The sequence below is a fragment of the Sus scrofa genome, chromosome 5, assembly GCF_000003025.6.
Source record: "Sus scrofa isolate TJ Tabasco breed Duroc chromosome 5, Sscrofa11.1, whole genome shotgun sequence".
Classification (NCBI taxonomy): Eukaryota; Metazoa; Chordata; class Mammalia; order Artiodactyla; family Suidae; genus Sus; species Sus scrofa.
This window is the reverse complement of record NC_010447.5, coordinates 60,577,535-60,601,270: the sequence shown is the minus strand read 5'-3', so window position 1 is coordinate 60,601,270 and position 23,736 is coordinate 60,577,535. Positions and strand designations below refer to the sequence as shown.

General features: G+C 46.4%; 1 protein-coding gene across 2 annotated transcripts in view; it reads left to right on the top strand.

The window, feature by feature from the left end:
- ETV6 (ETS variant 6) overlaps nt 1-23,736 on the top strand; it is a 253,263-nt gene that overhangs the window by 175,522 nt on the left and 54,005 nt on the right. For both annotated transcript variants that reach the window (XM_005652587.3, XM_001924598.6), the window contains exon 3: nt 21,981-22,145. In XM_005652587.3, coding sequence (XP_005652644.1) covers nt 21,981-22,145 — 165 coding nt within the window. The remainder of the gene's footprint in view (nt 1-21,980; nt 22,146-23,736) is intronic.

Genomic DNA, 23,736 nt, shown 5'->3' with positions numbered 1-23,736 from the left:
GTGAGCATGTCCATGTGGCTGGAGCTGGGTCAGCCAGAGGGCAACCTGGTGAGTTAGGCAGGCGCTGAGGAGGCCCTGGAAGCTTCTGAAATTTTTTTTTTTTGTCTTTTTAGGGCTGTACCCGCGGCATATGGAGGTTTCCAGGCTAGGGGTCCGATCAGAGCTGTAGCCGCCTGCCTACACCAGAGCCACAGCCACACCAGATCTGAGCGCATCTGTGACCTACACCACAGCTTATGGCAACACCAGATCCTTAACCCACTGAGCAAGGCCACGGATCGAACCCACAACCTTATGGTTCCTAGTGGGATTTGTTTCCGCTGCACCATGATGGGAACTCTGTTTTTCTTTCTTTTCTTTTTTTTTTTGCTTATGAAAATATTTAAGCAAAGCAGTAACACAGCTTTATGTTTTAAAAAGATCACAGCCTCAAACTCAGTGCTCAGCTACCTGACCCTTTTAGGTTTATTGGGTGAGGGCAGATCGCAAACTGTGCAGAGATGAATGGACAGGGCACCAGAAGTCTCCCTGGCCTCCCCAGTCCCTACCAGCATGAGCCCTTGATCAGCCAGCTTTTTCTGTCTAAGGCAAAGGAGGGAGGGGTGCCAGGGAGCCCAGAACTGGTCCCCCCCCCCGCCCGTGACACCTCTGCTCTGACTAGAATCCCCCAAAAGCTAAATCCAGTGGACATGCCTTGGTCCTCCTCATCTTGCCTTTCTTCAGCATGTGATGAGTCTAACCACCTCCTAAGACTCACTCTCTCTTGCCCTGCAAGGTCCCATTCTCCCCTTTTTGTCCCCAGCTTCAAGAGTATGCCTTTTTAAAACAGTTTGCTCCTTATATGTTTTCCTGAAATACTCCAGTGGCTTCAACAATCCCCAGTATAATGATGCTTCCCAAAGACCTTTCATATCTTATCTAGATTTTTCTCCGAAGCACCAGATGCATGTGTACAATTCCATAATACTGGACCTCTTCACCTAGCTAGCCCACAGTCACCTCCCATGAAACAAAATGAAATATACTTTCTCCCCATCCGCCCTCTGAGGCTGGAATGAATGGTACCACTCTCTGGCGGCAGGAATCAGGAGCCTGGATTTTGTCCTTGACTGCTTCCTGCCCATTGAGATCATTGCCAAGTTCTGCCAATCCTACCTCCATCGTATCCTGAGCCCGTCCTTTCTCCATTCCTTCTGCTTTCATTCAGGCTGACAACATCTGTCATCTCCATTTCTACAACAGCCTTCGGACCCATCTCCTTGAACCAGCCTGGCCCTGTTCTAATTCATCCTCCACTCCGCAGCTGGAGTGGCTGCTGGAAAACAAGATCTGATTATGTTACTCCCTTGTTTAAAATCCTTCAATGACTCCACGTAGCCTGGGGATAAAGTCTAAACTCCTTAGTACAACAGACAAGGCCTTTTCTAATAATGGCGAACATTTATCAAGTTGCCTGGTGCTTGCCAGGCACTGTTCTAAGAGCATTATACATGTCTCAGCCTCCCTAGTGCTCGCCACTCCTCAGTGTGAGTCCTATTACTCTCCCAGTTTTACAGTTGAGGAAACCAAGGCACAGAAAGGTGAGTCTCTTTCCCAAGATCACACAGCTCATAATTTGGGGAGCCGAGATTAAAGGAAGCCTGGCTCTAGGGCCACACCATGTTACACCATCTTTTCTTCACAGGGCATAGCTTCTCATTCATCAAAAATATGTATTGAGGAGTTTCCCTCATAGCTCAGCAGAAACAAATCTGACTAGCATCCTGAGGACACAGTTTTGATCCCTGGCCTCGCTCAGTGGGTTAAGGATCTGGTATTGCCACGAGCTGTGGTGTAGGTCACAGACTCAGCTTGGATCCTGCATTGCTGTGGCTGTGGTGCAGGCCGGCAGCTGTAGCTCCAATTGGACCCCTAGACCCCTAGCCTGGGAACCTCCATATGCCACGGGTATAGCCCAAGAAATAAAATATGTATTGAGCACCTACAGTGTGCCAGAAACTGCTCAAAGCATCGGGATATAGCAGTAATCAGAAGAGTGCCTTTGCTGCTGTCTTAGATCCTTGTAACTAATTACAGTAAAGATCAAAATGTGTTTAATCAGGAGTCTACCTTGGAGTCATAACAAAGGCTTTTCGCAAGTATATTCAGAAACTGTCAAGATAAAGTAACTTTAATGATAGTACTATTTGCTTCATTTAGATAGTTTTCCAGAGTATAAAATGGCATTTAAAAAAAAAAAATTGGAGTTCCCACTGTGCCACAGTCTGCAGATCTGACTGCAGATCTGACTGCAACGGCTCAGGTCCCTGTGGAGGCACAGGTTCGATTCCCAGCCAAGCAGAGTGGGTTAAGGATCCAGAGTTGCCACAGTGTGGCATAAGTCACAGCTGCACCTCAGATTCGATCCCTGGCGCTGGAACTTTCACATGCCTTCCATGGCATGTAGAAGTTCCCCGGCCAGGGATCGACCTGCACAACAGCAGTGACCCAAGGCACTGTGATGACAATACTGGATCCTTAAGCACACTGAGAACTGCACCACAAGAGAACTGCTTCAAAGATTTTTAAGTGTGTATATTCTTTGATCCAGTGAATGCCAAAAAGATAAATAAAGCAAATGAAACAACTGTTTACATTCTAGTGAATAAAATGAATAATAAACAAGGTAAATAGTAAGATACGTAGATTAGATAGTAAGAGGAGGACTTGAAAGAAATGAGCATGACTTGGGAAAAGAATACTCCAGCTAAAGGAACAGCAAGTACAAAGGCCCTGAGGTAGGAATGTGCCTGGTATGTGTGAAGAACAGCAAAGGGGTGGATGGGGTCGGGGATGGGAAGAAGCAGGTTCAGACACGGGTTAGATCATGGGGGCCCAAAAGGTCATTTTAAGGACTTTGACCTTAACTCTGAGAGAGAGGGAGACCCCTGGGGGATTTTTGACCAGAGAAGTGAATCTTGTGAATGGGTCCTTCTGGCTGGTATGAGAAGAGACTATAGGGGAACAAGGTGGAAGCTGGGGGAGCAGTTAGGGACCAGTAACAATAATCCAGGTGAGGGGTGACAGTGGCTGGGACTGAAGTGGCAGCAGCAGAGGTGGTGAGAGTGGTCAGATTCTGGATACATTTTAAGGGAGGATTGCCACCCGATTGGATGACTGCAAGTATGGCACGTTGGCGGCTGAAGAGTGGACCTGATGTGCTCTGAGATGGGCCAGGCTGGGAGCAGCGGACTTGGACCGGGAATAGCAGGAGGGCAGTGTGGACACGTTAAGTCGAACATACCTTTTAAGCATCAACATGGAGCAGCTTTTTCGCTCCCTCCTCTCACGTAAACACACGCTCCCGTGCATCTCATGTCTTGTCCTGCCGATCTGCTCAGAGTTTCCCAGGCTGGTTTTGCTCTTTCGCATGCCCAGATTCTTGTATCTGCCGTTCCCTCTGTCAGGAAAGCTATCACCCCATCCTGCCCTGGTCCTGCACTAATGCACAGACTCGTCAATATCACTTTGCATTCTTTTCTTCCCTACCAGCTGTCAGCATCCCTGTGTCCTCCGGGCACCCTGCACCTGATCCAAGATACAGTGCATAAGGAGTGCCTCATGGGTTAGATGGCTGGGTGAGGGGGTGAATAGGTGGGCAGATGGACAGATGAGCCCTCAGCACAGTGAGGCAAACCGTGTTTTGATGGTAATGATGGGAATTCCCCTGGAGCAGAGCCAGGTGACATGATCGCCCCAGACTGAAATGAAAGAAACAGCAGATGTCAGGAAGTTTTTCTGTTAATCCTGATGTCCACGCTAGAACACTCCGGCGTGGGCCCCCCTTTCCCACACCCTCTCCCCAGTTCTGGCTCCTGATCTTGCTAAATCCCCAGCCTCAGTAACATATACCCTCTACTTTACACATCCAGGTCTGTAGGGGAAATTTTGTTGAGAAACCAGAAGTGTGTTTAACCTAATGTAGGCTGCAAGCTTGCTTCCCTCGGGCCCCCAGCTCTGCCAAAGCCATCAGACCTCATTATTTAGGAAGCTGCCGTGGCCAGGCATTGCTAATTTGGGCATCACTAATTCGGATGCCTACTCAGGCACATGAGCAATGACTGCAAAGTGCTTTTGTCAGTGAATTGCAAGCGAAGAGAAGAGAAGCGGGCAAGGGAAAGGGAAGGTGATAGAATGTTTGAGCTTTGTTTCATTTCCAGAAAGGACAGTCATTGCTTCCTGGAAGCGGCATTTGGCAAGACGCACAGAGAATGGGAAAGATTTATTCCCCTTTGCCAAAGCTCAATAAGTCAGCTTGAGTGTCTCAAATCAATACAGTTCTTGCAATGTGTCCAAGGGCTGCATTAAAAAAAGCCATTTTTAAAAAATGGTCATTATGTGGTGGCATCCTCTTGATGGGACCAGCATGTCAGGGTTGAATCGGGTCTTTCAAAGCAACCAACCCTAATGAGAGAGGAGGCTCTTAAAAAGCAGGAAGACTGAGTTGGAGCTGACAGCAAACCGGTCACACCTGCAGAGCGTCTGGCGCCACACACCTTGCTGCTTCGTGAGGCTCCTTCTGAGACACACAGCTGACTTGCTCCTCCTAGGGCTTTTGTGGGAAATCTGTGACTAACACAGAACTCCGTCTTTCTTTGAGCTGCAGTTTGTCACTGAGCCTGGGAAAGACTCACTTGAGATCTTCACTGTGATGGAAGATTTATGAGATGTCTAGCCTGCAGGCTGCGCCACTCACGTCTTTGTGAGTTTTTCAAAACTCTAGTTTTGACATCTGACTGTCTTGACTTTTGCGTGTGAGGAGGTGTGGAAAGACAGTGAAAGCTCAGCTGTCTCTACCTCTGGTGTCCTTGTCATTGTTTTAGTCCCCACTGGAAATTCCTTCCCTGTGGAAGTTCCATCTTCCCTGGGATAGTTTCTTTGTCCTTTCCCTAAGAGAGGCCATGTGTTCCCTCCTTTGATGTCTCATGCCCACTGGGGCTCTCAGACATTGTGTCACATGTACCCCTCTGAGTTCTGTGTCTGTGCTTCCAGCACTTGGGGCTGTAACCCACTTTGGTGTGGTCAGAGACCCCTCATGTTCATTCTCACGCTCCTCTTGCTTCTCATCATACAACCCAGCAACAGTTCACAGAGAGACCCAAGAAGATCTTTCTCATGAGATACCAGAGGGATGCTATCCTTGCAAACAGGAAGTATTCTAGGACAGAGTCTGGGAAGATGGCATGGGCAGCAGCCTAGTTTCAAATCTCCGAGGACCTCCAGGTAAGAGCAGAGCAACTCCATAGCAAAACCTGAAACCCATGAACAGTGACAAAACTAGGTAACAAGATATCTCCGGGATACAATGGGGCTTTTAATGGACATCAATAGGAAGAGCCCCAAAGAGTGAGTCCTGGAACACATGGAGGATGAGTCTTAGAGGAAGAGCTGAAAGTGGGGTCCTTTTACTGATTCCAAGAGTGGCGAGTACAGGTAACCTAGAGGGAGCCCTACAGAACCTAGAGCATTCTAGCCACTAGGAACTCTGGAGCTGACCAACCAAATCCTCCTCCAGGACAGCCCTGCACTGAGAAGCTGCCCAGAGTCTGGAATCAAATTGAACAGGATAAGAACAACAGAAACTTAGGGGAGAAAAGGTCCCCAGAGGGGAACAGAACCAGGAACTTGGAGCAGTCAAGCTGCCCTGTATTTAACACGACATGAATGCGATGGAAAAGAGCTTTGTAAAGTTAGAACGGCGCTGTTTCTAAAAGTTCAGGGAAACTAATTTCACGGGGAAACAAGCAACAGCAAGGGAGTGAGGCCAAATCCCATACAAAGGTTTTATAAGATAAAAGAAAATAAGGAGCAGAATAGCATTTCTGAAGAAAGCATGCCCAAAAGACATGGCTTTGGAACAATTCAGAACTATGACCTAGGTCCAGATGGGCTGAAAGACCTGAAGAAACTGATAGAACACAGAGAGAAAAGAAACAACATAAAAGTGAAATTAGGAGTGGGATGGACTGGGAGTTTGGGGTTGGGGGATGCAAACTATTACATTGAGACTGGATAAGCAACAAGGTCCTACTGTATAGGGGATCTGTATCCAGTCTCTCGAGATAGAACGTGATGGAAGAGAATATAAGTAAAAGAATGTATGTATATGTATGACTGGGTCACTGTGCTGTAAAGCAGAAATTGGTACAATGTTGCAAATCAGCTATAATTTTAAAAAATTAGGAAGACTTAGAAGAGAGACAGAACTCAAGAGAATTAAAAATGAAAAAAGCGTAAATGAGTAAGAATCTAAGATGACCGTATACAAAAGGTAATTTTTAAGAGAAATACAAGGAGAAAAACTGGAACGTGTTCAAAGTAAAAAAGGAATGAAAAAGAACTTTTAAAAATTCAAGAGAAAGTGACAAATATTGAAGAGAGGCAACGGAATTTCAATATGTGGATGATGGGAGCCTGTGAGGATGAAAAACAAAGCAGGCTTGGGTCTGCGTTATGCTAATCTCTGCCTCTGTCCTCATATGACCATCACCTCTTCCCTGTCTCTCATGAGGACACTTGTCATTAGATTTAGGGTCCCCAGATAATCCAGGATGATCTCAGCTCAAGATCCTTAATTACATCTGCCAAGATCTTTTTTCAAACAAGGCCACACTCACAGGTTCCAGGGATTAGAACTAGGCACGTCTTTTGGGGTCCACATTTCAACACTCTCTAGTCACTGGGCTAGCAGGTGATAGAAAGAGGATTTGAATCTCATTTTATAATAAAGTAGCGAAAGGAAAATGTGTATATTCCCACCAAATTAACAACTCCTGCCAAGAAACAAAAGTAGACAGCACACTTTATAAATAGCAGGACGGGGGAGTTCCCATTGTGGCTCAGTGGGTTAAGAGCCCCAATGGGACTAGTATCCATGAGGATGTGGGTTCAATCCCGGCCTCACTCAGTGGGTTCAGGATCCAGTGTTGCTACAAAACTGTGGCGTAGGTCACAGTTGCGGCTGGGATCTGGCCTGGCTGTGGCTGTGGTGCAGGCCAGCAGCTGCAGCTCCGACTCAACGCCTAGCCTGGGAACATTTCGTAGTTCAAAATAAATAAATAGCAGGACAGTAGGAGGTCAGCCTGTGGTCACCTAGAGACCCTGCCAGGGCTCCTGCGCTGCGCAGCTCCGGGGAGGTTCATGTACCCTCTGGGAGTAAATGTTACTGGTGCCTTGGGCGGGGCGCCTCTCACTCTGTTTGGGAGGCTGGGAGAGACACGGGCCTCCTTCCCCAGCTCCGAAGGCTCTGTTGTAGCATCACACTGTGTCTGGTGCAGAACTAAAAGCTCCTTTGAAGAGTCAGAAGCCATAACCAGCTTCAAGCCAAAAACGAGTGTGTCTTCTCCCTTTGGGCGCCTCCAGCATCCTGCTGCCAGGCTGCAGTGGACGCCCCCCAGCCTTAAAACGTGAGGGTTGCTCACTCTTTCCTTCCGACTTCTCCTCCAGCTACCGAACCAAGCTGAGATGTGAACAATTATATTGTTGGCTGTGTTCCTTGCCACTGTCCCCTTCCCAGAGTCTCCCAGGGAGTGAATAATAACAACTTCAGGTGGGATGACAGAGCCAAAGAGAAAGATGTTTTGTGGCCAGGAAGGCTCTCTCAAGGCCCCTTTGCCAGGGAGGGTCCCCCCTTTAGCCCCTGAGCCAGCCAGCCCTGCAGCTCCCAGCATGGGGAGTCTCAGCCCAGCCGGGGGCCAGGGGGGTGAAGCGGAAGGTGTTTGTTGGCTATCTCTTGCTGCGTGTCTGCTGCTCTGTTGGGTGGCAAGGGCTTGGTTTTGTTTTACATTTTCCTGATTCCAAGTGACCATCTTAAGCCTGGCAATCAGGCTTTGAAAGCTCCTTTAAAGAGTCAGAAGCCATAACCAGAAGGGAATTGATAACCTATACAACTCTGATACTGGGGAATATAACTGGTGAGAAAAAAACAAAAATAACAACAACAAAAAAACTACAACTTTTTTTAACAAATTCATCTAAAGAAGTAGATTCACGTTTTCCTATGAAGACTCTCAGTAAAGAGGGGACGAGGAAAGGAGAGGAATCTTGACACATGTACATGCACACGTGTGTGTACACACACGCATGCACACTCATGCATGCACACACACAACACAGCTGTCTTTAAATAGGAGCCGCTTCTCCAACTTTATGTTTTTCATTTCACGAAGCGTCTACAACACCCTCCAAGTGATTTCATCCTGCCTGTGTTCATGGTCCGTCTGCCCCTCGTTGCTGAAATCAGCATCTGCTCAAGCAGCCTGGCAAAGCAGAGTTGATTCAGCACGGAAAGGCAACCACCAGGGCCTTCAAAAACCCTGGAATCCCTCCCCAAAGAGTCAGGGAAAAGGAGACGGATGGGGGGAGAGTGTGGAATTCTCCTTCAGGGAAGACAGTTTCCAGAAAAGCATTGTTTTACGAGTGTGTTAGGTAGCTTGGACCCCTGGTCCAATCCGGACCCTGGACGAGTTTGCTGAGGCACGAGGATCCAGTGACAGACTCTCCATCCTGAGGAAAGGCAGCCTGCTTCTTGAAGTTTCTGGGAATAAAGAGAACCAGGGACAGAAGGGAGCAGGCACAGGAGAGCCCTGTGCTGCCAGGGGCTGCCAGGGACAGGGCGCCAGCGCATCCAGGAGGAGAATGAGTTCTGCTCAGGTTACACTCTGCAAAGGAATGTTCTGCAGACTGGCGGGCATGGGAGGTGATCCTGTGTGGATTAAAAGAGCCAACGTGGGCAGATAGGATATTCCTTCTCCTTTATCCAGACACCCGCAGTGGATCGCCTGTGTTCTGTGTATCCTGCAAATCCAACGAGATCCTTACATTCTCTGTACCCCCTCCACTTCCACGGAGGGTTAAAAAAACCTTCTTGCACCAGTTTTCTACAACCAGTTTCGATTTGCTTGCTAAATCTATTTGAGGAACGTTTCAACTCTCTCTTAATATCTATTTTCCTGCTTTTTTTTTTTTCATCTTCAAATTGGGCTTCTTTGTGTGCATAAATATCAGTAAAGCTGAAAATAAAAACGTATCTCTGCCTGCCCTGCAATATGAGAAATTCTGCCCTTAATCGCCTCCTTCCTTTAGAATTTCGCCTTCGCATCGTCTCTCTCCACATGTGGCCCGGTTGCCTCGCTGTTCATAAATTAAGATAATTTGCAGCAATTAACCTTTACCAGGATGAATAAAAACTTGCAATGTTAGCAGTGGCATCTAAAATACCTGAAGAAGGGACATTCCATATTCAAGGTCAGGTGTGTGCATTTCACAAGGCAATGATACCCAAGTTGGTTTTCATCATTTCATTGCCCACCCCTGCCCCCCCATTTGGGAGTAAGAAGAGGGCACACCGCCTGCCTCTCTCTTCTTTTCTGCAGAGTATCAACAGAGAGGTATGTGTGTTTCTCTCCTCAAACCTCATTTGCTTTCTGCATTATATCACTAGTACTAAACTGATTTGCATGCACGAAGCAAAAAAATTCTAAACTGAGATTCTCCCAGGTTTACAGGTAACTTTGAGCTAGTCAATGAACTTTGAAATTGCAGGTGAATATCGGTGCAACTGTGCCAATGCGTTTCCAGGGTCAGCTCTCACTGAATTCTCTGAGGGGTCTGTTACCTCCCGAACTTAGTCTGACCTCCCTCTGTTATCACCATCTCCACCCTCTCTCTTTTCAATGTAACTTTTGTTAAAAAGTTGGTATGATGGGAGTGCCCATTGTGGCTCAGTGGTTAACGAACCCAACTGGCATCCACGAGGACGCGGGTTCAATCCCTGGCCTCCCTCAGTGGGCCAAGGATCTGTTGTTGCGTGCACTGTGGTATAGGTCACAGACACAGCTCAGATCCCGAGTTGCTGTGACTGTGGTATAGGCTGACAGCTGCAGTTCTGATTCAGCCCCTAGCCTGGGAACCTCCCTGTGCCACAGGTGCAGCTCTAAAAAGACAAAAAAAAAAAAAAAAGTTGGTATTATGTTCATCATGAATTTTTTGCATTTATGTTGCTTTTAAAATAATGTGTTACACTATTATTATTTTTGCAATCACTGACACCATTGGTGCTACCTTAAGTTTTGTGCCCGAGGTAAGTGCCTCATTTGCCTCACCCTAGTCCCAGACTTAAGTGGGCTTCAGATCCGTCTTCCTTCCTCCAGCGCCTCACCTGCTCCAGGCCTTTCTCTTCGTCTCCTCCTAAGCTGTTTTCCCAACCTGCACACCAATGGTGCCAGCCCCCTCCTAAAGCCCTGGACTAGGCTCATAATTCTTCCAGAACCTTCACATGGCTCACAAGAACCCTTGCTCCAGCTTCTGAGGTTCCAGTGAGCTGTAGAAAGTATTTCAGTCTCCTGGAGACGTGTGACCAAAGTGCAACAGATCTGTTGTCCAGTTTCTGCCCTACCCAACCCCAAAAATGCATTGAGAACCTCCCTGTCCCGACCACGGTGCAGAGTCTTCATACGGGTTATCTCACTTCGTATTTAAATTTGCCCTGGGAGATAAGTACCACTCTTGGCCCCATTTTATTTTATCTTATTTGTCTTTTTAGGGCCCCACCAGCGGCACATGGAAGTTTCCAGGCTAGGGGTCGAATTGGAGCTGTAGCTGCCAGTCTACACCAGAGCCACAGCAATGCAGGATCGGAGTCGCATCTACAACCTACACCTCAGCTCGTGGCAATGCCGGATCCTTAACCCACTGAGCAAGGCCCAGGATCGAACCCGAGTTCTCATGGATGCTAGTCAGATTCGTTAACCGCTGAGCCACAAGAGAAACTCCTTTGCCCCATTTTACTGCTGGGGAAACTGAGGTTCAGGGAGTAACTTACCCAAGGCTACTGATCAGGTGGCAGAACCAGTGTTTGAATTCAGGACTATCTGACTCCAAAACCCAAGTTTCTATCTTAAGAGTCTTCCATGCCTCTCACCACATCTGCCCAAAGATAGAAATAAGGAGGGATCCTCTGCGTGATGTTTGGGACAGTGAGTAGCCAGCCCTGGGCCAGTTTTGCTGTCAGCAGGTTTGCTGATAAAACCCCTTGGTGGATGAAATTGAGTGAAAGCCAGAAAAATCCACAACATGAAGTTGACAAGTAAAAATGTCTCCAGGGACCTGAATCGGACTTTGGATCTAAACATGAACCTACAGCGTTCTTGCTCTTGGAGTTTTGGCCGAAAAGGCATGAGCGTAACCTTCCAACCTCCTCTTGGAAACTGAGTGCTGAGATAACAGGGTAACCTTGAGGACAAAAATAGGAAATGTTTTGGAACTTCCAATTCCCTAGTGACAGAATGTGCATGCCGAGTGCAGTTTGATCAAATAGCACATCCAAGGTTAGAGGCAACCCCAGAGGAAGAGAATGCCCAAGTTTATCCATCCAGGACCTGGATGGGGCCCGAAAGGTGGCGGGGGGCGGGGGGGGGCTCAGGACTCAGCCCATGGGGAAGGGGAAGGAATCAGAAAAGACCCCTGGAAAGTGTTCTGGGAAGCAGCAGTTGAACTCTGATGATAACTTTGTTTTACTCGGGAAGGTTTATTTATCCTAAGGGAAACATTATCCCCAGCACACCCTTTGCAGAGATCAGAAAGGGCTCTGAGTTTTCAACCTGCAGCTAAACCAGACCTGCCACAAGGAGTTGAGTTTATGGTTAATTATTCCTAATTCCTTTGCATTTTTACAGTGCTGCTTTTTTTTTTTTTTTTTTTGGTCTTTTTAGGGCTGCACCTGTGGTATATGGAGGTTCCCAGGCCAGGGGTCCAGTTGGAGCCGTAGCCGCTGGCCTGTGCCACAGGCACAGCCATGCCAGATCCGAGCTGTGTCTACAACCCACACCACGGCCCCCGGCAACTCCAGATCCTTAACCCACTGAGAGAGACCAGGGATCAAACCTGCATCCTCATGGATGTTAGTCAGTCCATTTCCGCTGAGCCATGATGGGAACTCCCTACAGTGTATTTTTGAATGCAAGGGGCCCTTATATCCTTTATCCTTTGACCCAGAGGAAGTTCACTAGATAAGTACAGAAAATCGGGAGCTGGAGGACTGGTCCGAGGCCCATTGTGACCTTGGGAAAGTCCCTCAACCTCTCTGAACTTTACTTTCTGTATTTCTGCTTAGATGGTGGTGCCTGCCTTAGCTCCCTCACAGAGTAGCTGCTTGGGATGGCATAGATGCAGCAGCTGGTAATGGCAAGAACTGCACAGATCTGAAGTGTCCTGCCCAGTTAGACTAGTGTTGGTGGGAGAAGGGGGGAGTGACAGGCTGCAGAGGTGGCCCACAGATGGAATAATTGCATTAGGGATCTTGACCATACAGTCTGGCAGTACCAGGGACCATCACGCGCCAAGCCTGATGGGAGATTCCTGAGCAAGCACCTTCAGCCACACGTGCGTGTCTTTTAACTCTTTATTACATGTGCCTAATCAGTAGCCGTTTTCTCTCCCAAAAGGTAGAAGCGCAGTGAGGGGCACTGCTATTTGAACTAACAAAGGAGGAGGCATTGGTTGGCCAAGTAGAAAGGTGGGAAATTTCAATGAGAATGAAAACATCATTTTGGGATTGGGAAAGGTTGAAAGGCATGAGCAGATGTGTTTTCTTGGCCTGAAGAAGGAACATGTCTTAAACTGACAGGAAAGGTACCTGTGGTCTCTGGTCTGAAAGGGGCTGAAACACAAGAGAACAAGATGTATATAGTGGAGGAAAGAACAACTTACTGAAAATGAAATTCTGACATATCAGCTGCACAGGGCATGAGAAGGGAGGAAGAAAACTAAAGATCTGATGAGGTTGATGAGGGGATGTTCTCTGATGAGCTCAATTTTTAAATCTTTTTCAATGCAAAGGTACCACATTCTTACTGGAGAAAACTGGAAGATAAAAAATGAGGAGACAGGAAACATCACCCGTAATTCTGTTGAGTGACAGGTGTTAATATTTCTATGCTTCGTTTTAATATTTTTCATAAGTTGTTTAAGATAATACATGTGTACTATTTGGTGATTTTCTATATGAATCGGTACTTATAAATATTATGTTACTGGGTACATAAATTTTCTACCAGAGATGTTGTTTATAGTTAACCATCTCCTTATTGGATGCTCCCAGTTTCTCACTATTAAAAATAATACCGGAGTTCCTGTCATGGCTCAGTGGTTAACAATCCGACTAGGAACCATGAAGTTGCAGGTTTGATCCCTGGCCTCGCTCAGTGGGTTCAGGATCCAGTGTTGCCGTGAGCTGTGGTGTAGGTCGCAGACGCGGCTCGGATCCCACGTTGCTGTGGCTCTGGCGTAGGCTTGGCAGCTAAAGCTCCAATTCGACCCCTAGCCTGGGAACCTCCATATGCCACAGGTGCAGCCCTAGAAAAGGCAAAAAGACAAAAAATAATAATACCCCAATGTACATTTCTCACTATTAAAAATATACTGCAATGTACTTCTTTGTGCATGAATGATTTCTCTGTATCCTAAATTATTTCCTTAAGGTAGATTCTCAGAAGTTAGCATTGACAGGGTTCTTAAATTCTCACCAGCTTATTTACCAGAAAGACCATCCCAGTTTATCCTCCCACTGTTTTGTGTGTTCCAGTCCAAAGTGCTCAGATTTTTAAAAGATGTATATAGTGGAGGAAAGAACAACTTACTGAAAATAACAATACAAAAGAAAGATTTTTGGATCTAGAACCTTAAACCTAAAGGAGCTCAAGCCTGTGGAAGATGGTTAAGAAAACCGTGCTTCGAGGGGCAGTGTTAGCATGCAGATTGCGTTGGGTCGCAAAGAGAAAACAAAACCAGTCAACTTCTCTCTTTCTTTCCTCTCTTCCATCAAGGAGGAGGATTGTCAGACTGAAACGAGTAGTACAAACATTGACAGAAGGGAATTGAAGCCCAAGATGGGTGAACTGATTGTAAGAGCGAATCTAAGTTGTTGTAAATACATTGAAGATTCTTGGCCCTGACAAGTGACATCCCAGAATGGAGAAGTTCCAAAAGTGAAAGGCCACTGACAGTGATGCCTAAGGGTTGTAGGAAATGGAAGAGGTACTAAAAGAAAGAACATGAACCATTGTTTACCTGATACTCGGCATAGAAAAGGGGGAAAGTGTGTCTGTATAGATTAAAAGCAACTAACCTGATAGAACCTTTAGATGAAATTGAGGACAGATTTTCAAACATATATGTTGAGAGCCCTTAGGAACAAGTTATCCCTTTGGTTGCTATAAATTTGGTAGTTATTATATTTCTGGACATCAGAAAGCATTTTATTTGAATCTTGGATGGTTCTTTTTATGGCTGAACTGGGAAGATATAGTCCAAAGACTGAAGTATTTGCATGAATTGATAATTGAACACCTGTACGCCAAAGGAGCCAATAACTTGATCAGTATCCCTCTGAGAGGAGGTGGCTGATGTGTCACCAGCACTCTTACCTTAGCCTTCACCTAATCAGCACTTTGTCAGTAACCTGTTGAGATGACAGATGCTTGTCAAAACCACAGATGACATGAAGCTTCAGAGTATGGATGATGCTAGATTTGGGTCAGAATCTGGAGGGACAGCCGCAGGCTGGAATGATGGTGGAGAATAGCCAGATGAAATCTAATACTGATTAACGTACATTCTCACTGTCGGGTTCCAAGCAGTAGCTACACATATGGCAGGTGGGGAGATTGTAGCAGCGATCATGGTAATAACTGGTAAGTGCTTGCGCTATGCCAAATACTGTCCTATGTATTGTATACCATCATTTCATTTATGTAAGTTTTCTTGATGCTAGCTTTATGTCCTCTGCAAATTTGACAAACATGCCATCTGTATTCGGTGGTCCTTGCGTCAACAAGTTGAAAGTTGTCCCCATTCTCCAGTTGAGGCAAGTGAGACACAGAGAGGTTAGGTAACTTGCCTGAGATCACACAGCTGGGCCACAGTGTTTCCGTGCTGGTGCGCTGTGCCTCCGTGCTTAACCACTGTGAAAGTTCACACAATCACTGAACTTTCCTCACTCGCTCTCTCTCCCTCTCTCTCTTTTTAAATCCTGAATTTAATTTGATGTCCTGCCAGAACACCAACTGAGCTTAGGCAGAGAGGCAGAGAGTTAATAATGGACTTTGAGCTAGACCAACTGGGTTAAAAGGTTGGCTCTTCCATTGGGTGTGTGACTTTGGCCCAGTCGCTTAACTTAATACTTCAGTTTTCTCTTCCATAAATAAGGATAGTGAATGTTTCCATTGTACGTGATTGCTGTGGGGATGCAATGAGTTAAGTACAGAAAGCTTTTAGAACAGTGTCTGGTACACAGTCAGTGCTTATGTTTGCTGTTACAGACATTCCTGGGTATCTATCTGCATGGGGGAGTGGTTCCAGGACCCCCTGAGATACCAACACCCACAGATGCTCCAGTCTTTTATGTAAAATCATCTAGTATTTGCATATAACCTGTACACATCCTCCCATGTACTTGAAATCATCTCTAGATTACTTATAACACAGCACAATGTAAATGCTATGTAATTTGTTGTGAGTACCATGTAAACGATATGTAAATAGCTGCCAGGGCCCAGCAAATTCAAGTTTTGCTTTTTGGAACTTTCTGGAATTTTTTTTTCTAAATATTTTTGATCTGCAGTTGGTTAAATCCATGGATGCAGAAGCCTCTATACAAAGGGCTACCGTAGAAGCCATATGGTGGGGTGTTAAGAACTGGGGCTGTGGAACCAGTCCGCCTGGTTTTCAGTCCCAGTGCCACCATGCTCATTGATTTGCTGTTTGCTCCTCTATGAATATAGTTGTTAGCTATTATTATCCATAGAAGCATATTGTCCAGGAAAAAAAAAAAAAAGGTTCTACTCCTGCTGTGGTACCGTGTTTAGGAATGGGAGCCAAAAAGGATCCCCTGGAGGAGGCAGGCAGGCTGACATAGGGGCTAAATAAAAGGAATACAGAACTTCTGTTTGCACTCATGAAGGATGTTTAATCTGAAGGCAAGATGACTAAGCAAGGAAGTGATAACTTTTCTCACTGTATCAAGGGTTACAGAATTGTTCTGTGTCATCGAATCCAGTTATGAGACAACATGGGAGGGTGGAAAGAGTCAGGGAACCTGGGGCAGCTTGATTCTGGGCATACCCTTAACCTTTCCAGCTTCAGTTTCCTAGTGAGTAAGATGGGGTGGGGGTTGTCATCTGTCTTTTATGAGTCTGTGCTCTGAGCCACAGAATCTGCAGCCAGTTGCTGTGTGTACAGAACGTAGGGTGTCTCGGGTGAATGTCTGCTGCAGCAAAAGAGCTTGAGTTGAGTATTATGCAAACCAGTACAATCATCTGATGACTCTGAGCCCCGCACCCCCTACCCCGTTTCCTCATCTGATAAGCTGAGATGAGACGAGGATGGGCGGCACGGGGCTTTTTGGAGAATTGCATGAGGTAACATCTGTGAAAGCACCTTCTTAAAACGTTATGTTCACGACGGCCATTGCCCGGTTATATCTTTTCCAAGAATTAGAATATAAGAAAACACTCTTAAGCACGAAGCTCTGTTTAAAGTAATTTAATCTGTTTTCTGTGATTCCGAGGAGCCTTCAGGAAGTTACAAAATCTCAGGGTCATTGTCGCGAGTGTGCAGTAGCTCTGTAAAAAAAAAATAAAAAAAAAAAAAAAAACAACAAAAAACCACAGGTCCTGACTGCTTGGATTCTTTGGGTTTTAGGATTCAAATTAAATGGGAGCATTTTGACTGCATTAAACCCAGAAGGGAAGAGAGATCCCATCATCAGCTCCTCGCTTTACAGATGAATCCACCGAACCAAATAGAAACAGAGTGGCCTGCCCAGAATCCCATAGTAATTAATGGCAGATCTGGGATCAAAATCCAGGCTCTCGCCTCCCAACATGTTGTCCATGATTAGTTTAAACCTAACTCTTTGAGTCTGAAATGAGGCTCAGAATGTACTGGTGCATGTGGCTGCTCCTTTGAACAGGGAATTGGAGAACTCTCAGAAGGAAGTTGAAGGGTCTGGGGATGTCACTGAAGGGTACAGCTCCATGAACTTGACTTGACCCACTTGGGAAAAAAAAGTGCAGTGGAATTCTTAGTCACTTGCTTAATCATGGCAGTTCACGTCTCCTGAACACAGTTCTCTCAGATCTGCTCTGGAATTAATTGGCATTAAAAATTCAGATCTTAGGGTGGCTTTCCCAGGCTTGTTCTGTGCACAGGGAGTAGCATAACAACATAGGTGCCAAATAACACCTATGTTATTTTTCTTTTTTTCTTTTTACAAATGATCATTAACATCTATGTTCTGCAACTTTGTTAACATTGCAAGAGAAACTGTAAAACAAGTTAGATGTGGTGTCTTCCTCCCTCCTCCTGCCCTCTGTTCTGTTACAGTAGTAGCTATGAGACACTTGGAAGCTCCGGATCAGTGTCTACACAGCAAGCGCCCCTAAACAAGTAGCCAGGGATGGTGATGGCAGTGGCTTAGTCCTGGATGTGTTTTAAAAAAAAAAAAAGCAGAGTCCCGCCTATATGTCCCTTCTCCTGTGCGTAGCTTTCTCCAGGATCTATAGTTTTTTTTAAACTTGATTTTTAGCCTGTTGAAATCTCTTCTCCTAACTTGAGAAATCTCCAAGGATCTTAGATGGGCAGGATTCATTTCGCTCGGTCTTTTCTGAATCTCTAATAGATGTTGAAAATGAGCCTGCATTCTGAGTCTGCATGGGAACTAAGTGGGGCAACAGAATGTGGTGGATCAGAGCAGACTCCAAAACCAGAAGGCCTGGGTTCGGATCTTAGCTCCTCCTGCACTATGGCCACCTGACTTTGGGTAAATCCCTTAAATGCCTGGGGCCTCAGTTTCCTCAACTGAAACCCTAGCTCACAGGGTTGCTATGAGCATGCTGTTAAGTGAAGTGACCTTTCGAAAGTGCTCAGAATAGTGCTGGGTGATAGGAGTCTGTTTAGCAAATGAGGTTAAGTGAATTAAATGGTCCTGATTAAATGGGAGTGGCCTCTGGGTCCCAGGCTGGAATACCCGGGCCCCAGAGTCCTAAACTTGAGGAAAAGGGGCTTCTCTCCCTCCAGGAGAATTGCAGAGTCGCCTCCTCCACTGGAACCTTTTTGATTCTACTGAATTAAAAAGGAAGTAGCAGTGGGACATGAACACCAAAGTTTATCAAGCCTGTTTCCAGCCCAGTGAACCTGTCCATGTTCTCTCTCTGGAAGAGCAGTGATCCTGATAAATTGATGGCATGGCCTCCAGCCGGTGGCTTGGTCTGTCAGGGTCACTTTTGTAAAACTGCTACGATCACCGAGGTATTCCTTGAACCGACTGTGACTCGACGGGTCCCCGTCACCTGCAAGCCCAGAGCATTCACACCGCTCCCTGGTGAGGGGGTTTCCACCTGCTGGCTCTGCTTGCTCTGGGGGCCGGGCTGTGGGAGCGCTTAATGGGAAGTGAAAAGAGAAACAGTTGTTCTTAACGGGCAGGGCTGTTTGGAGTGTGTGACTCTTCTTGTATTTAGGGAAAAGATGACTCATGAGTATTTTCTTCCATAGAATACAAAGAACCTCAAATTACTACTTGCCTCCCCCACCCCCTTCTCACCCACCTCCCTCGTTTCAGTGGCTCCTCTGCAGAAACTTCAGCATTTTACTCTCATTTCCCCTCCTGAGCGGGATTCAGTTCTGTATTTGCTTTGGCATTCGCATTTCCAATAAGCTACCCCTTCCTTTTTCCTGTTTCTGATGGAGCATCTTCTGCTCTGTGGTCCTCCCACTACCAGGCACTTCCTTCAGCCAAGCTGGACGGGACCTCCCATTTGTCCTCTAGTGGCTGGCTGTGCTCTTGCCCCTCAAGCGAAGGAGAAGGAGGGAAGCGTCCCCAATAACTAATCACTGTGCTCTTCCGGTTCAAAGGTCACAATAGGAAGTCAACTTTAAGTTTGGGTTTTTTTTTTCTTTCGCCAGCTCCAAAGTTGAGATTTTGCTGAGCCACTCTCATGCCCACTGTCATCACCTCACTGTGATCCCAGATATGCGTTTTCAAAGTCACTGGAAGGAGTTGGGACACCTCCTGTATCCAGTGTATCCAAGGACCATTTTTTTTTTTAGCTTTTTTTAAAATTATGTTTTAAAGGTTACTTCCATTTGCAGTTACTACAGGGTATTGGCTCTATTCCCTGTGTCGTACAATACATCCTTGAGCCAGTCTTACACTCAATGGCTTGTACCTCCCAACCCCCACCCATATATATATATATATAGCCCCTCTCTCCCCACCCCCACCGGTAACCACTGGTTTGTGCCCTATACCTGGGAGTCTGCTTCTTTTTTGTTATATTCACTAATGTGTTGTATGTTTTCGGTTTTACATATAAGTGCTATCATACAGGATTTGTCTTTCTCTGACTTATTTCACTTAGCATAATGCCCTCCGAGTCCATACATGTCCAAGGACCATTTTTAATAGGCATTGCTTCATAACTCAGTCTAGCGTCCAAAACAAAACCTTGCCTGTGACTGTGTTTATTCTAAAGATCACAGAGCAGGAACATAGTATATGTTATTCATTTAAAATGCTCCTTTTCCCCCATGTGAAAGAAAAAAAAAAAAAGATCATAAAACTTAAAAACCAAGAGAAAAAAAAAAAAAAACCTCTCAATGCCCATCTGTAATTATTTCAGTGCCCAGAGTTCTTTACTGGTGATCTACTCAGTGGACCTGTTTCAAAGGGACCGCCAGAGAGTTCTAGGAAGCCAGCTACCATTCTTTAAAGCTAGACTTTGCAAAGGAGCTGTGGCAGGAAGGGGGAACCCCCTTCCAGGGCCCGAGCCTGGGCTCTTGTCTAACAGGAAGTGAATTGTTCGAGGAGACTCACGTGCTGACAAAGCAAAAGACTTTATTGGGAAGGGGCGCCCCGGGTGGAGAGCAGCAGGGCCAGGGAACCAGGAGAACTGCTCTCCCATATGGCTTGCAGCCTCTAGTCTTATGGGAAGGAGGTTAGTTTTGGGGTTGTTTCTGGCCAGTCGTCTTGCTCAGCCCATTCTTGTCCTGGCCCCAGGGTCCTTCGTGATAGCGCATGCACCTCTCAGCCAAGATGGATTCTGGTGCCAGGGATCCTGGGAAGTTGCTCATCTCCTCCCTCCTGTTGGCCCCTCCCAAATCCTCCCCTTTAGTCTTTAGGGCAGCACCGTGCTCCTTATCAGGGTCTCCTGTTGCAAGTCAGCTCCTGTAAGCAGCTATTATCATGCCTGGCCTAGGTGGGTGGTTTCATTCGGTGGTCCCCAACAGAGCCACCTAGAAGACAGAGCCTATAGTCATGCCCAGAGGCCCTGGACCCCCCTCAAGGGCATCTGAGCGATTCCATTGTTCTGTCCTCCCAAGAGGGAAAGCAGCCCAGCCAAACAGACCAGGCAGTTCTTTGTCATGCCTGATGCAAGGATGAAAGGTGCTTCTTTCCAGGATCAAACTGAAGGACACTGTTGGAGCACATTCATAGCATGTCCTTAGCAAGCTAAGTAACTAAATAGACTGAAGCTCCTCTTAACAAACACTGATTCTGTTGTATTTAAACTATTAATTTATGTAATATGATTTTGGAGAATAAAGCACTATTGAGTACCTAGCTTCTCCTAACCCCTCAGTTCTTGAATGTTTGATTTCAGAATTCCTTTCAAGGTTTTAAAAGCATTGACAACCCCAAAGAGTTTGGCCCATGTGGCTTATATATGTCATATTTACCACACTGGAAATTAAAACTGAAATTTTAAAATATATTTGTTAACCTTCCGAAAAATAATAAGCCTCATATACGTTAACATAAATATATGTTTATGGATATAGCTTCCAAAACCAAAAAAAAGTGAGAAGAGAGGCATTGTTTTACATTTTTGCAAATCTCTTTCATGTCTGGCATCATGGAAAATAGCTGGATTCTCATATCTGCTGTAACTTCACATCCCGTGTAGCCTCTAGAAAATTCCAGTTACGCTCATGAAAGAAACGAGACTAGAAAAGGGCACCTACCCTCTTAATGATGTTATGAAAAGAGTTTTGACTTCAGAGATGCCCTGAAAAAGTCTTGGGAATCCTGTTGGGGGTTCCCTGGCTCACCCTTTGAGAACCCCTATTCTGAACCCCTTGAATGACCTGTCAAAGATTTCCCGTAACTGCAAAATAAAATAAAAACAGAGATGCACAGTCAGGCTTCCAGACAGAGACCCAGGCTGAGCCACCCTCAGTGGCCGCCTTCCCTTTAACCCAGTCCTGGTCCTACTCAGAGCCCAAGTCCTGCCCTCACCCCCCACCCCCATGGCCCGGAAGTTCTAACACTGGCAAGTACAATAAAGAGGCCAGAGACCTTTTCTCCTTACCTTGCCCTCTCATTCCCAGAGCCTAGCCTGGTAGTTTCCCAGAGGTGGAGTGAATTGCTCTTCCTGGAAGAAGTTTCAGGGAACACTTCATTATTTGGCAACCCGGGAAGGTCAAGCCCTGCCTTGGAACATTCTCCCTTGGAAAGGACGCTGGGCTACGATCAGATCAGCTCCGATTCTCAAGCCGCCCCCTCCCCTGCCAAAGCACAGGGACCTTTGTCTGACTGTGGGCCCCCTTGGGTGCTTCAGCTCACCTTAGGGCCGCACCTTCAGGGCAGACCGGGAATGCAAATGCCCCTGGGGCAGGGAAGCACAGGGCTATAAGACCTGCGGTTCCTTAAAGACATAAAAGGGCATTTTCCTGTTTTGCTTCTAAATAAAAAGTTCTTTGCTCTCACACGTTGGCATCCTGAGCCCTGCGTCTTAGCTGGGCTTCAGAGTTGAACACAGGGGCTCTTCGGATATGGAGACTCAATGTGGTGACCCGTTCGGCAAGTCTTTTCCCTGTATCCCAACTGCCTAACTGACAAGGCCTTTTTTCTCTCTCTTCTTTCTGTCTTGCTCTCTCTCCAACAGGCTTGCAGCCAATGTACTGGAGCAGGGATGACGTAGCCCAGTGGCTCAAGTGGGCTGAAAATGAGTTTTCTTTAAGGCCAATTGACAGCAACACGTTTGAGATGAATGGCAAAGCTCTCCTGCTCCTGACCAAAGAGGACTTTCGCTACCGGTCTCCTCATTCAGGTGAGAGTCTGGACTCGGGACACAGGCTCAGCCTGCCAAGTCTGGTAGCCAGCTCTGGTCTTGGCGCCCACTCATCCGCCCAAGAGATTTCCACAGCTGGTCCACGAATGACGCAAGGATGATGACCTTGCTTGGTGGAGGATGGGCCCTGCTGACAGAGGCCAGCTTGAGGGGAGAAGAGGAAGAAGTCCCAGGTCCAGGGGAAACTTGTAAGGGTAGGAGAAGTAACCCAGTTGCAACCTACAGATCCTGGAACGTAAGGGATCCAGTTGTTCCACCAGATAAGGAGGAAAAGGCATTCTGACCCTTTCTCTCTGCCTCGCTTCCACTCTGAAAGCTTTAAAAAGAGACGCTTGAGAGTGCATGTATGTTGCAGACTGCTCGGCTGAAAACAAAGATAGGAAAGGACAGGGAATGAGAGCTGATGAGGTGGGAGGTTTAGAAAGGAAAGAAGAAACCAGGGAACAGGAGAGAAGGGCTGGAAAAGGTGGAGATCCTAGTAGCCCAGGTGAGTTTACAGATTTCCTTTGCAAGTACTGAATTTTTTGAAGTAAGGCGTCTTGCAGTTTGTAGAAACCCTGAAAAGTACAAGTAGCAGTTTCCTCCAGCCCATCTAACCAGAGAGATTTATAACTGGAAGGGGCTCCTAAAACCATGTGGAGAGGTTTTCTTCATTACAGAGCTTCTGTCCCTATAAAGTTTTTTTGGTTTTTGTTTGTTTTTTGGGTTTTTTGGCTTTTTTTTTGTTGTTTTTTGGGGTTTTGTTTTTTTTATCTTTCTAGGGCTGTACCCACAGCATATGTAGATTCCTAGGCTAGGTGTTGAATTTAGAGCTGCAGCTGCCAGCTGACACCACAGCCACAGCAACGCGGGATCCGAGCCGCGTCTGTGACCTCCACTACAGCTCATGGCAACACCTGATCCTTAACCCACTGAGCAAGGCCAGGGATCGAACCCGCATCCTCACGGATGCCAGTCAGATTCGTTAACCATTGAGCCACGACAGGAACTCCCAAGGTATATTGTTGATGCAGATGAGATGTCAAGTCTACTTTCCAATTCCATTTCTCACCCTTTATGGAAATATAGAAGTAGGGATTTGGGAACTCCACGTGTCCACAGGGACCTCAGTTGTCTCAAGGGCAGTTACGCAAGTACCACCAGACCCTCCCTCTGTCGAGTCTCATTGGGGTCCCCCAACTTTGCTGTCACTGGCAGAGCCCTTTCTTCCTTGACTAAGGGCAAAGATCCTGCAGAAGGTCTGGCAGAGTCCCCAACTACGTTCACCTTTATTTACTCCTGGAGGCCAGCCAGGGGTTAATAAACCAGCCAACCGTCGTGAGGAAACGACCCCGTCACGGGGGGTGAGATAAGGCTATGGAACCATATCTCCCCGGCTTTTCCCAATTGTGGCAAAACCGTTTCTATGAGGAAACGATAAAGAGGAAGTTTCCCCCCCCCCAAAGTATAGATGTGAATGGAAACTTCCAAACTTCACATGACCAAACACCAGATCCTTGTAAAGGTTGTAAAAGGGACACAAACACACCTGAAACATTGTGTCTTCAATCATGGATTCTCACTGTAGTCT